The sequence below is a fragment of the Cyprinodon tularosa genome, unplaced genomic scaffold, assembly GCF_016077235.1.
Source record: "Cyprinodon tularosa strain WSP-4 unplaced genomic scaffold, ASM1607723v1 ctg344, whole genome shotgun sequence".
Taxonomy (NCBI): Eukaryota; Metazoa; Chordata; class Actinopteri; order Cyprinodontiformes; family Cyprinodontidae; genus Cyprinodon; species Cyprinodon tularosa.
Genome location: NW_024039057.1, coordinates 580,069 through 593,754, shown reverse-complemented (window position 1 = coordinate 593,754; position 13,686 = coordinate 580,069). Strand labels below are relative to the sequence as shown.

The window sequence follows — 13,686 nt, the reverse complement described above, 5'->3', positions numbered from 1 at the left end:
TTAGGTATTTTTAACAAAATAAAATCGAGGATGGATGTATATCTGGATGCACATGTGCAAATTACCTGATGGTGCATGCGCAGAACAGATCGTGACAGCTCCCGCTTGCGCAGCCGAAGAAGTCCTCGTGACCATCCGCCGAAGTTCTTGCGAGTTCTTGAATAGGCTCCCCCATAGAGCTTTTGCGGGAAACTGCTGTGCGTCCCTAGAACTTCCAGACCGACGTTGCAGAAGCATACCAGCAAAACTGGTTCGCGACCAGACGAATGCGACATTTGATGTCTGCGGTTGCAGAAGTATAATCCGCCCTTTAGCATAGTGCGTTACCTGATGACAAAAGCAGTTGGTCACGAGTAAGAGGTTGGAAAATCCTGTTACCTGCAGGTTTCTTGGTGGTTTTTTAATCTTTGGGCACCTTTTTACTGCAAAATACACTAATTATTAAATCGTTAAAACTTTAGTCAAATATAACCTAAGATGCTCCACAGCTAGGAGTATGTTCTCTCAAAATTTAAACCAGTTTTATGCAGTTTAGTTATTTCGAGTTGTTACCATACTATGTATTTACTGAAGCTTATTTCAGTGACATAAGTTATGTATTTCCTTAAATGTAGCTCTTGAAATTGCAAAGCCTAAGCACCTTGGGTGGCTAGCCATAACGCCTTTGGTAATAGATATTGTGAGAGAATAAGTGGATGCATGTCCTTGTTTAATTGGTGTTAATGTTTCTATATTTTAACTAGCAATGATGTATTTTTTTAATTTATTTTACCTTTTGAACCGTCTGCAGACAGAACGAGCAACCCGAAAAGACGGAGGAAGAGCAGCCTTCAGAGCCCGGCTATCTTCAGGCTCTGGACAGTCAGGGTGTCCCTCTGTGTCTATCCTGCCAGCAAGCCTGTCCTACAGCGGGTGGAGCTTGGGATACACGGTTCTGCAGCCACAGGTTCAACATTACCACAGTTTGTACAGTTTTAAAGGACATAGGGTTGATCAATAAGTCATAGCAGACAAATAACACAAATTATGAAATTTTTTTTCTGCACAATTGAGGCCATATTCAAGAGAAATTAAAGTATTTATCTTTTCAAGATACAAAAATCCAACTCCACCTATTTACTGACTTAAATTCCAATCCAGATATTTTGATACTATCTCATCTCCAGATGCCAGGAGGAATTCCAGTTGCGGTCCAGCCAGACATACATGCGTTCCCGTGTGCTGGAGGCAGAGCAAGGCATTTGTCAACACTGCGGCCTCCGTGCTCACGAACTGTTCCTAAAGGTCCGTGATGCCCCCCCCTCCAAGCGGAAAGAGATGCTTGAGAACACATGGCTGGCCCAGCTGCCACTTAAACAGGTCAGATTGTCAAAATTATTACCAAAAACGTATATTTGTGCAAACCTGTTTCTGTTTGATTGACTTTTTTTTCTTTTTTAACTGCAATATGGCTGCCAACTTTCACTTTCTGTTCCATTTATGTTGTTCTTTAGCACCTGTCTCAATTACTCTGAACCCTGTTTTATTCATACCTCAAATACATGTTGAAGAAATTGCATTGGAAGGAATTATACCTCCATCAAAGAAATGTCATCCATCCATCTTCTACTGCTTACTCCATCAGGGTCGCGGTGGGGCCGGTCCTATCTCCGGCAGTCTATGGGGGAAAGGCGGGGTACACCCTGGATGGGTCTCCAGTCTGCCTCGGGAAGAAAAATCATGCTATAGTTATTTTGGGTTACATTTTAGTTAATGTTAATATCCTCACAACCTACAATTAGGGTGTTTTATCCTTTTCATTTGAAATTTCAAACCTTTTTTTTTTACATGGTGGTATATTGGAAAAAAGCATTTTTAGGTTAAATTTTTTAAGGTTTAGCAATGAATAAAATATGAACAAAAATGGCTTTCAGAGACCTGCCATAATGTTAAATAAAATAACTTTCTAAAAAGTAAAAAAAATAATCCACTTTGTTTCCAAGTTTGAAGACTTTTCGCTTCCCATCCAGGAAGCTCTTTCAGTTCAAAATGTCAGAAATAGCAGGAACTCAACGCTATTCCAGACATTTTGAATTGAAAAAGCTTCCTTGATGGGAAGCGAAACGTCTTCAAACTTGGAAACAAAGTCCAGTGGATTGTTTTTTAACTTTTTAGAATGACCATGACCAAAACAAATAATAAAAGACCTTACTACAGTAAATCCGACCAAATATATTCTAAGATTAAATTTGTTTTGAAATCTTTAAACTGCTTTGATTGTGTTACGATATCATTTTAACAAGATTAGTACATTATGATGTTAAAGTATTCCAACATCTTACTATTTTAGCTTTAAACTGTCAAATAGATTTTAACTATTAAATAATTGTCCTTAAATATTGCAAATTACGTTTTCCAAACATCTGCATGTTCTAAAGGAAGGAAAAAGGTGCTACATTAGCATGTTAGCATAGAAGCAACGTTTTTTTGTTTATTTTTATATGACTGTTAATGCCACCCCACAAATATAATATATAAAAAATATTATAACCATTGAAGCATTAAATTTAGTTAAAGTAACTATTGTATCTGAAATAAAACTGTTAAAACAAACATGAAATTACTTGAGTGGGCTAACATGCTAGCCTGAGTATGCATGCAGTTTATTAAGGTGACCAGATTTCTGCATTTCCACTTCATAGATAAAAATAAATACATTTTATAAAATTTAGAATAGGAACAGATGGACCACCGGGACAGTGATGCTTTAATCCATTTTTATATACTTTTTAGCATTATCCAGGAATGCGCCTCTTCCATTTCCTAAGATAAATAATATTATTCATTTAATAGTTTTTATTAGTGCCATCAGCTCATTCAGTCTTCTCTCTTCTTCCTTTGTGAGCAATAAAACATTGCGTTCAGGGACAGGCCAGTTTGCATCAATAAAATGAAACTTTTTATATATATATATATACAAATTGGAAAATATTTTTTTTTCTACATAATAACTAAAATTAAATGGCCTCCAGTTGTTTATACTGTATCCTGGACAGCTGCAGTGCAGCCTTCAGCAGCCTGTATTAAAATCTGTTTGACTATTAAAAAAGCTATGTTAGAGTTTTATATTCAGATTAAATTACAACAATTAAAACACATCTATAAATCTGGATCATTCTCATGAGCAACTTGAAGCAGCTGCACCAAAAATACAGGTTTTGTAATTACCATTAAAATGTGTCCTTTAAAAAAGTTATAGTAAAACCTAACAGGAATATATTTTCACTTTCCTAAACCTGTTTTCTATTCATGCGTACATAGATGCAGCTGTGTTTTTTGTTTTAAATAAGCAGCTGTTGTTATTTTGATAGGATGTAAATGTAAAGATTATATGATCCTAGTTATCCCTGTTAGAAAAATCCACAAGAAAAAGAAAATATTTGGGCAGAAGCTGCACATGTGCTGGATGCTGATGGGGATTTTTTTAATATGTCATATATTAAATTCCGCGTTAATTTCCGCATGTTTTTCCCCTATAAATATAATAATATTATAGCGCATGTTATCCTCGAGCTCCGAGGAAGTCGGAGCGCAGGAAGAGAGGAGGAACAGCGGAGGCTGAAGGCTTTGCTTTGTGCAGGCGGTCTGGAGCGAAGCGGGGCGGTGATGGAGGATGTGGGATTACATGTAGATGTATCCAGCCCGCTGTGATAACGAACTTTATCGTCTGTTTTAAAACTGGTGCGCTCTGCTCCTCATCTATACGTTAACAGATGTTTCTGCGCGCTCTTTCTACCATAATAACATGTAAAAATGTTCCCCCTCATTCATGAAACGGTAAAATCCGGGACGTCTGGTCAACCTAATAAAGTTGTGTTCTATCTTTCCTCATTGTAAAGCACAAAAAAAAAAAAACTACCAATGTTACACAAAATATATATATTTTAAAGATTTGGCTCCTCAAACATTTGGGGAAATTATTTTTGGCAAAAATATCTAATCTTAGAAAATTTTTTAGCATACTAGCTAACATTTGCCGCATCATAGTTATATGATGTTGGTTACAAGATGATGATTTCAAGTACATCTACAGGAGATTGTTGGTAGAAATTGTGCTAAATTATTGCATTTAAATTTTTAGAAAACGGTTAACATGTTTATGTAAATCATCTACTTTGAAATAATGTTTTTTTTTTTTTTTTTTAAGAAACCTATATTTTAAGAACAGTTAAGAAACTGGTCCTTCAGAATACGTTGACCAGACAGCCCCGATTTCCGGAGACAGTCCCCCTTTTGGACCACCTGTCCCCGACTAAAGCTGTCCCTGATTTTACAGTTTTATAAATGAGGAGGAAATGTTGCTTATAGCCTGTTGTTACGGTAGAAAGAGCGCTTAAGCATGTTGCGTGCAGAAACAGCTGTTAGTTTGCTGGTTGGCAGCTGTGAACGATTGGATAAGGGTTAGGGTTAAACCTCCCTCGGTTCCTCCTGTCTTGCTCCGATCCGACTTCCTCAGGGCTCAAGGAGAGCATGTGCGACTTTAATATTATTAATAAATTCATAGGAGCAAAAAATGCCAAAATTAACGCTTAATTTAATGATATAATTAAAACTCACCATCAGCATCATCACATTTCTGTCCAAACATTTCTTTTCGTTGTGCATCTTTATAATAGGGATAATTAGGATCATCCAAAATCGGTTAGCTCTCTACCTCCAAACTCAGCAACTCTTCATCCATGCCTGAGATAAGCAGTTTGTTTTGAAGTTGTTAGATGAGCTCTTGGAATTTGTGACTGGACTTAATAAAACTTTTAAGCCTCTTAGTATAAAATAAATATTTTGATCGAGATGAGAAATTTGCTTCCTGGTATGTTGAAATACCAATAGTTTGCATCCAATCATTTAAATAAACAGTCTTAGTTTTTGGGATTATATAAGAATTATGCTCAAATTTTTTAGTTACCGATCTGTCGTTACAGGATTTTGTTTGTATTTTGTCTGTTTTAGATTAGTTTAAGATTGATAGAAGAGGAAGAAGATTAGAGGACTGGAATGCAATCCCTCACACTAAGCATGCTTGTAGCGACAGTGGAGAGGAAAAACTCCCTTTTAACAGGGAGAAACCTCCAGCAGAACCAGGCTTAGTGTGAGCGGCCATCTACCTAGGCTGCTTCAGCCGCGTGTCAGAACTAACTGGTACAGGCAGTAAAAATGAAGCAGCAGACGCGATTTTGCTGCTTTTGCTGCGTGAACGTAGCATAACTGCACAAGGATTGCCACTGTGCTAGCAACGAGCATGCTTTTAACTGGGGGCGTGTAGCAGTTCTCGCCGTAAAGCAAGACTGACTCTCACGAGACTTCTGAGCCTGTGGGTGCGGGTCGGTGCTCCTGCAGTTGCAAGTGCGGTATTTCCCCCACAGACCACCAGGGCGGCCGAGAATACCTTTGTTCAACCTGAAATGACTCATTTAATCATCCAAAACGTTATGGAACACATTAATTAACTGAAAAATGTTGCATAGTGTGCCTTTAAGGCTTTATATGTGAGAAGGAGGATTTTAAATTCTATTCTTGATTTAACAGGAAGCCAATGAAGACAAAATAACAGAGTACTTTGAATATGAGCTATATTTGTTTTCTTACAAAATGGAAGGCATTTTTATTGGTGTGTGTGGACGTTCAAAAATTGAAATAGCCTCTTATTGTCTATCTATCCCGCCTACGCAGATATGCCCACAAACACACAATAGTGCAGGTTGAGCTAAACTCCGAGGGGCCAGCTCCCAGTAAATGGATACCTGGGCACATTGATTTTTCTTTTTTTCCCTAGTGCCAGGCCCTGACCAGTAAGCCTGTTTGATTTGGTTGGCTGTTATCCTGCAAAGCCAGCCCCCAAACACCACACAAAAAAAAACACACAGACAGATACCCCACATCTTCCCATTGCTGCCGGCATCAGCATCAGCGCCGATCAATGCGCTGAGCTTTAGAGGAAACAAACTCAGCCACATGATAAGGCGGCGCAGTGGTGGAGAAGCCTTGAGATTATAGGCTCATTATTTGGTTCATACCAGGGGTTCTGGTGTGTGTGTTTGTTCCCAGGTGTGTGTTCATGTGTATGCAAGTCTTTAGGGTGTCTTTTTTTTTTCTGAGTGTGTTTTCAGGATGTATTAAAGCCTTTGGGTGTCTTTCAGCAAAGTCTTAGCGTGTTTGAAAGTGTGCAGTGGCGAGGTGAGGTGCAGGAATGGTGCACATTGTTGGCACGATAGCAGGTTTAATTGACTAAAATGTGCAAGACGGTGTGTGTGTGCGTGTAAGAGGTGAACTCTGCCCGTCTGAAAGGCCTATTCTTTAAATCTGCTGGGATCAATTCCAGCTCGCTTCCTTAATGTCAGCAGAGTAGATCTCAAAGCGCGATAATAGATTTTCAGTGCTAAACTGCTCTCAAAATGTGTCTTTTCCTCCAGCTTTGCTTCAGTTTCTTTACCTGATTTGACATATTTAAGTCTTCTTGTCTTTTCTGTATAATAAAACACTCTATATAGCATAACTTGCAAGGCTAAATTAGCTACTGGTTCGATATTTAGGTCAGTATTTCTCCTCTGCTGTTTCTGTCAATGTATTCTGCAATAATCGAAATGTGGGGAAAGACATTATTTCTAAGCTAGGATAATTATACTAAGTGTGTGGATGTTGCTCTATAGATTTACTAAAAAGGAAATAGTTTGAAAGATAAACAAGAGACGCAGAAAAAGATGTTATCGTACAAGCAACAATAATGGTATTTTGGCCATACTTGGTATTTAAGTCTATAAATACAATTAGCATATAGTTGAAATTGAATGTTTGCTCTATAATTATAGTTCTGCTATTAGGTAAGATTAGTTTGAACTTTTTTTTCTGCTCTCTTAACTTCCTTTGTAAGAAAGCGACACTAATTAGCCATTCTCTGGCGAGTTTAGCTCATGTTCATCTTTTTCTCTCTGCTTTTGGTCCATGAGGGAGTAGAAATGTCCAGGGTGTTTTCTCCCAGGGATGAAATTTGCATCTGTAAAAGCAGCTTACCTGTCTTCTTAAAACAGCACATCTCCAGAGTTTGTAAACTTCCTCCAAACTAAATGATTAAGTGTGTTTTTTTTTACTTTTTTTTGCTGTGTAGAGAGCACCGTCTTGCAAACTCCGCTTGAAAAGTAAAAAGAAAACAAAGGGAGAAAGTTAAGTAATTTAAGGAGTATGTATCTTACTGAAATGGGGCATTCCCTGTGGTATTTTTAACCTAATTTTCTGCCTACTTCATCAGACAGACTTGCAAGATCTCAGTGCTGAAGGTTCCCTACAGCTGCCCGTTTTATAGGTCACTCAGGTGATTTATATGGCTGTGGCTGAGGCTTCAGATGATGATGGATAACGCAGGGTTCAAAGTTACTCTCATTGATTCAGAGGAGAGACTGTTGTAAGAAACTTCTCTTATCCTAGCAATCGCAGCGCAACATTTACGTAAACTATTTAAGCGCTAATACTTGTCAGCTTCTGTGCTATTTACTCTCATTATGTCCTTAAATGGGACAGTTTTGTGCTTTTCTTATAGCTTGGAGAAATGTACCCCAAAAGGTGTTCCCGCGGGGCAGGATTTGTTTAATCTAATTGGCTTTTGTGCATTCTTGTACAGTATATTGCTAAAATATGCAAGGAAATTGATTTATTTCTTATTATTGTTCCATTTTACAATCCAAAACTTTAATGATTGTTGATATTAAAACACAAAGTACAGTTATTGTAAATAAAAGGAAAAAGGATCATGAAGAGGCTATCATAAACTCCTCTCTACAAGCGAGTATATGTATGAATTTACACATGTATATCCCTAAAGGTCATTTGAGATTAGTATGAGGTTAGAAAAGGAACATTAAAGCAGACCTGAAAACAAACATGGATCTTTAAGGCTTCAAATTGGCGGAATTTATTATATTATATTTATTATATGAAAGCCATGTGCCAATGAAGGGGAAAACTTTTTTAGCTCTTAAAGATATTTAACCTAATCAAATGTTATAAATCCTCCACTATAGATCGGGCTCATTCTCTAAATTAGGGCTAAAACTAATGATTATTTTTGCAAATCGATTAATCTTTCGATTATTTTTTAGATTAATAATCGGATAGCAAAAGGGTTCTGCAAAACTAAACCAAGTAAAAATAAATATTTTTCCACTCTTGGAGTTCTGGATAGATTGACAGTTGAAAATCTTTTTATCTTTAATGCAAAAATTACTATTTTGGTATAATTACTGCTTTAAGTGGGTTGATCTGTCCTCTAAAGACACATTTTAGAGTCTCTATACTCCAGTTAACGATTAATCGATTACTAAATCAGTTGACAATTATTTCAATTATTTTTATTTAGGAGATAAATCTATATAAAAGTTGACTAAAAAAAAAAAAATCACATGTGGAGTTCCTCAAGGGTCCATGTTGGAGCCTCTCCTATTTAACCCTTTAAAGCCTGATCCAAGAATAAAACAAAAGAAATTTACTTTTTTTTGGTTTGAATTCCTTATTTGGCCTTTTAACAAAATATGTAAAAAGAAAAAACAGAAATACATTTTTGATATAATTTATTACTATGCGATAAGTCAAGATTATTTTTTGTGTAGTCTTCTACTGGCTATTATCAGGTATATCTGATTGTGCACAATAGGATTTTGAGCAAAGTTTTTCCATTAAATTAGGCAAAAAGTGTCAGACGCAAAACATTTCAGAAACTGTATGTATCAAATATGATACATTTGGCATTACAGGGTTAATATCTTCATGCTCCTCTGAGCTTAGATTAAAATAAATGAAACTACACAGAAACCACACAGCTCTAAATCAAACAAACAAATTTAGTGTTGCATTTGAATTTGCTGTTTAAACTTTTAGGTGAAACATAATTAATTTCAGGCTGTTGTCCAACATTCTTTACCTTATTGTGCCACGGCAATGTTGGATTTTACACAAATTCCGTTTGAATTCATTGAGGTATGTGGGTGTAACTTGGCAAAATATGCAAAATCTCACTGGGTAGGAATACTTTTGCAGGACCCTGCAGTCTCTGTGTCTCCCTGCCCAAGCCCACCTTCTAAGGAGGCAGTAAATGGTCTAAGCTCAGAGGAGCATGAAGATATTAAATAGGAGAGGCTCCAACATGGACCCTTGAGGAACTCCATATGTGATTTATTTATTTTTTTGGTCAACTTTTATATAGAATTATCTACTAAATAAAAATAATTGAAATAATTGTCAACTGATTTAGTAATCGATTAATCGTTAGTAAATCTTGTTTCTGTTTTTTATGTCTTATTTTTCTATGATTGTAGCACTCTTTGAGCTGTCTTGCTTCTGAAATGTTTGCATTTAAATGTACCTTTACTTTACTGTTAGATTTTACAGCATTGGTCTTTCATATAAAATCCAAATGAAACTGTTCAAAGTTTGTAGATGCAAGGTAGAGGTAGGTATCCCAGCTTGTCTTTGCCACTAAAAAGCATTGCAAGCAGAATATGATGGATTGTCGTTACCCTGAGATTGACTCTGTTGCCTTCTGGCTGTTGTCAGCTGAACGAGATGATCCGAGCTCCGGTGGAGGGAGATTTCTGGCAGGTGGACCACATCCGGCCAGTCTACAGAGGAGGAGGACAGTGCTCTTTGGACAACCTGCAGACGCTCTGCACTGCCTGCCACAAAACCGTATGTGCACACCCCGCATCAGTGCACCTGCAACTGCCATAAGAGTAGCTTTTAAAGCCAGAGGGGCTTAAGGCGCAAAAGCAATTTGTTTGACATTTAAGGTCCACAGAGGATGAAGCTCTCCTTTATCTCTGTGTCGGAGGAACACCTCATCGCTCATGTTGAGAATCACATACGGTGTCAGTAATGTGATACATGGTCAAACACATTGATCAAAAGTCACATTATCCCCCTCAAAGCCATATATTCCCTATAATAGCATCACATGATGTGGCTGTGTGACATATTGATGGATAGCACTTGTTGAAGCAGGCTGTCTCACATTTTCTCTTCACTCAATTTTCCATAATTGCAGAAAATGTACTTCTCAAAGAAAAGCGACTCGACTGCAGAGGTTTGAAAATAAGGAAAAAAAAAATAACACGCCACTTACATTGTAGCCTGAAATGTGCTCTGCTTTAATGCCAGAAAGCGTTTTAGTCAGAGTGGGTGTCAGATTGGAAGGAAAAGCCTCGCATGTAGACGACCATAAACTGATGTTTAGCGCTGGGTCTGCTGATAAGGGGATCTTCTTGCTGTTCATGCCAGACCCTCAAACACTTAAATCTAAGGATGCCCAGAATATTGATCCCCCCCCCCCCGACTACAGGTTTAAACTCTTACATCATGCCCTCTTTTTCTCTCTCTGTCTCTTTCTGCAGCGGACGGCTCAGCAAGCCAAAGACCGCAGCCAGATGAGGAAGAGTGCAACAGCCTCCAAGGTTGCGTCAGACATCAGCAGGTTCTTCATCAGGAAATAAAAACACTCAGTTAAGCTAAATTCCTCAAACCGAAGCAACTGGATTAGGTTATACAGACATGGAAACAACTATCCGCTGAAATTTTTTTCTGGTTTTTATATGATAGATCAATAAAAAGTGTTTGGTAACTGTGAAGTGGAAGGAGATTTGTAAATTAGTTTCTGGAAAGTGTGGCATGCATTTGCTTTTAATCAGCTTTGACAGCAGTTTATCTTTTAGAAGATTTTCTTCTTCCGTTCATCTTTCTATTAACTCTTATCTGCTTCTCAAGCCCACATCATAACTCGCCACCACCGTGTGTCACATCAAGCTGTGCTCATGGTGATCTTAGTTGGTCATTTTTAAGCAACTAAACACGCTTCCATCCAGCAATGCTGTCCTGTACGGAAGAGGATTAGAGCCACTGAAAAAAAAATAAAAAGTTAACAGATTTTTAAATTTTATTTCAGTTTTATATGGGGGAAAAAAAGTCAGAATTGTGACTTTTTTTCTCAGAATTCTGACTTTAACTCAGAAGTGTGACTTTAAACTCAGAATTCTGACTTTAAACTCAGAATTCTGACCTTTTTTCTCAGAATTCTGACTTTTTTTTCTCAGAATTCTGACTTTAAACTCAGAAGTGTGACTTTAAACTCAGAATTCTGACTTTAAACTCAGAATTCTGACCTTTTTTCTCAGAATTCTGACTTTAAACTCAGAATTCTGAGAAAAAAGTCAGAATTCTGACCTTTTTTCTCAGAATTCTGACTTTTTTTTCTCAGAATTCTGACTTTAAACTCAGAATTCTGAGAAAAAAGGTCAGAATTCTGACTTTTTTCTCAGAATTCTGACAGCTAACAAACATGTTAGCATCAAGCTGTAGCCATGTCTGTTTTAGAGACTAGCTCTCTTATTTTAATGACCTTCTGCTTCTCCATTAATGAGGGGACCCCTCGGGCACGTAAAAAGTTGCCTAATTCCATCATTTTCCACCAATGTGTATCTGGCCACCTCAAACAACTCACATCTTTGTCAGTGAAGCTGAGTACTCCCACATCTCTTCCTTTATGGTGCACATCTACATTAAGATCCAAAATTCTGAGAAAAAAGTCAGAATTCTGAGAAAAAAGTCAGAATTGAGAAAAAAGTCAGAATTCTGACTTTTTTTCCCATGTTAAACTGAAATAAAATTTAAAAATCAGTTAACTTTTTTTTTTTTTTCCAGTGGCCCTAATCCTCTTCTGTAGTTAGCTTCTACTCCACAACAAATCCAGGCCACACTTTACAGGCTTCTGTAAAAAAAAAAAAAAACACCTTTAAATAAGCTGATGAAGGTTCTCAGTCATCCAGGTCATAGTCATTCACCTTTAAATAACTTCTTATTCTCCTTACACAGCATAATTATGTGCTTATTTATGTTGGTCTTTCAGACAAAATCCCAGTAAAAAAAAACTCAGAAGTTTGTTGCTGTAAGGTGACCAAAGTGAACCTACTTTTATACTACTGACATATCTGGATGCATCATCTCCTGATGACATCACCTCCGTGCTGCATAGTCCTCATTACATCAGAACATGCGCTGAAAGAGATTTATCTAAAACGTAAAAAAAAAAAAAAGGCAACGACTTGCAACAAATGCTAATTCAGCCAAACCAACCCCCCCCCCCTCGTCCCCGAAACGTCATGAGCGCACTGGGTTTGATTTATGGCAGCCCCCCTTTTTTGTTTTTTGTTTTCTTTTTTGCCCCAGGCTGAAGTGGAACGCGTTGGTTTAAGAGATGATTCTATTATAAGATTTTTGCAAAGTTGGTAAAATAAAAAAAAAGCCAATAAAGGTAAGAAAAAGCAAAACAGCTGAGATGAATTGGGGGCTTTGAGATGGAACTGCAGCAGAAACACAACCAGGTGTCCCCTTTAGTCCCCCTCAACATGTGGCCTCCTGTAATTCTTCTTATGATGGATGGATGATTGCTCGCTCGTGAAATAAATAGCTCTATTCTTTTATTTTTTATTTTCTCTCTTCCTTTATTCATCTGCTGCTTAAGCCACAGTGTGGACTGTAAATACACTCAGCTGGGAGATCATTTCACCGCCTCAAGTCAGGAACATTATCCATGTCCACGCATCTACATCCTCTTCAGCTATGCTTGATGATCTGAGCAGAGGTAGAGTGTTGGGAGGCTATGTTTAGAGAGCGGGAGAGCGGAGTTACTATGGAAACAAGGCTTCAGGTTCAGCCATGTCGGGAATATTGAATCTGTTCACTCTGTGTATATGTGTGTGTGAGGGTTACACAATGAGCCAGACATGAGAAACTCCAATCAATATTAGCGGGCTCCTGTGAAAACGAGGCCATCACATTCCTCCGCAGCACCGCTGTCACAGCGTGTCTGTCAGTGTCAGAGTCCTAACTCAGCGAATCCTGCTACCGCTCGAAAAAAAACTTTTAACATTTCCCCTGACAACCCCAAAAAACTTCACGCACCCAATCGGAGCACTCGGCTGAAGCCGCGGCGTCAAAACTCTCTCCGAGGAGAGCATGGGTGCACGCGTGGGTGTGTGTTCATGTATTTCCCCTACGGCTGCTCCAGGTCTCCACTTAATAAGGCCGTTGTTCCTCTCCTGTCCAAACCGCCAAGCTTTGTGAGCAATGAACATCTCCCAGGCAGCCTTCCAACAACAGCAGGTTTCAGTGTCAGTCCCTGTCAGCAGCCAATGACTCTGATCTGCTGTTTTATTACACCCAAAAGGTGTGTGTGCGTGTGTGGCAGAGGGAAAGTAAGTGCGGCAGGAAAGTTGTGAGAAAAAGTGTGTGTTTGGCAGAAGGGAAGGTGTATATTGGAGGAAAGCGGGGAGGCGGCAGTGTTTGTCAGAGGAAGCCATAATGAGGCAGCGGTCCGATGAAGTCGTCTCGCGTTCCTCCCAGAAGGTCTGCTGGGTAAAGAGCAGCGCTTCAGTTCGCGTTGGAAAACAGCCCAGAGGAGAAAAGCTTCCCCCGCAGGTGATCTCAGTAATAAAGATGGACTCAAACACCGACAGAAGGCCGCTGAGGTTTCCATGTTTGCTCTCAAACACATAAATCCCTCTTATTTCGCTTGGTGTGTGTTTGTTTTGTTTTTTCGAATCAGAATGTAGCCAACGCCTCAGCTCGCATCTCGAAATCAATATCTTCACTTCCGCGTTACAGTTGCAGAGA

At 38.4% G+C, this 13,686-nt stretch overlaps 1 protein-coding gene across 1 annotated transcript in view; it reads left to right on the top strand.

Moving 5' to 3' along the window:
• Positions 1-10,646, top strand: part of zranb3 (zinc finger, RAN-binding domain containing 3) — a 121,456-nt gene extending 110,810 nt beyond the window's left edge. The window contains exons 16-19 of the mRNA XM_038294760.1: positions 791-946; positions 1,167-1,359; positions 9,580-9,711; positions 10,413-10,646. Coding sequence (XP_038150688.1) covers positions 791-946; positions 1,167-1,359; positions 9,580-9,711; positions 10,413-10,511 — 580 coding nt within the window. The 3' untranslated portion in view covers positions 10,512-10,646. The remainder of the gene's footprint in view (positions 1-790; positions 947-1,166; positions 1,360-9,579; positions 9,712-10,412) is intronic.
• The last annotated feature ends 3,040 nt before the right edge of the window (positions 10,647-13,686 follow it).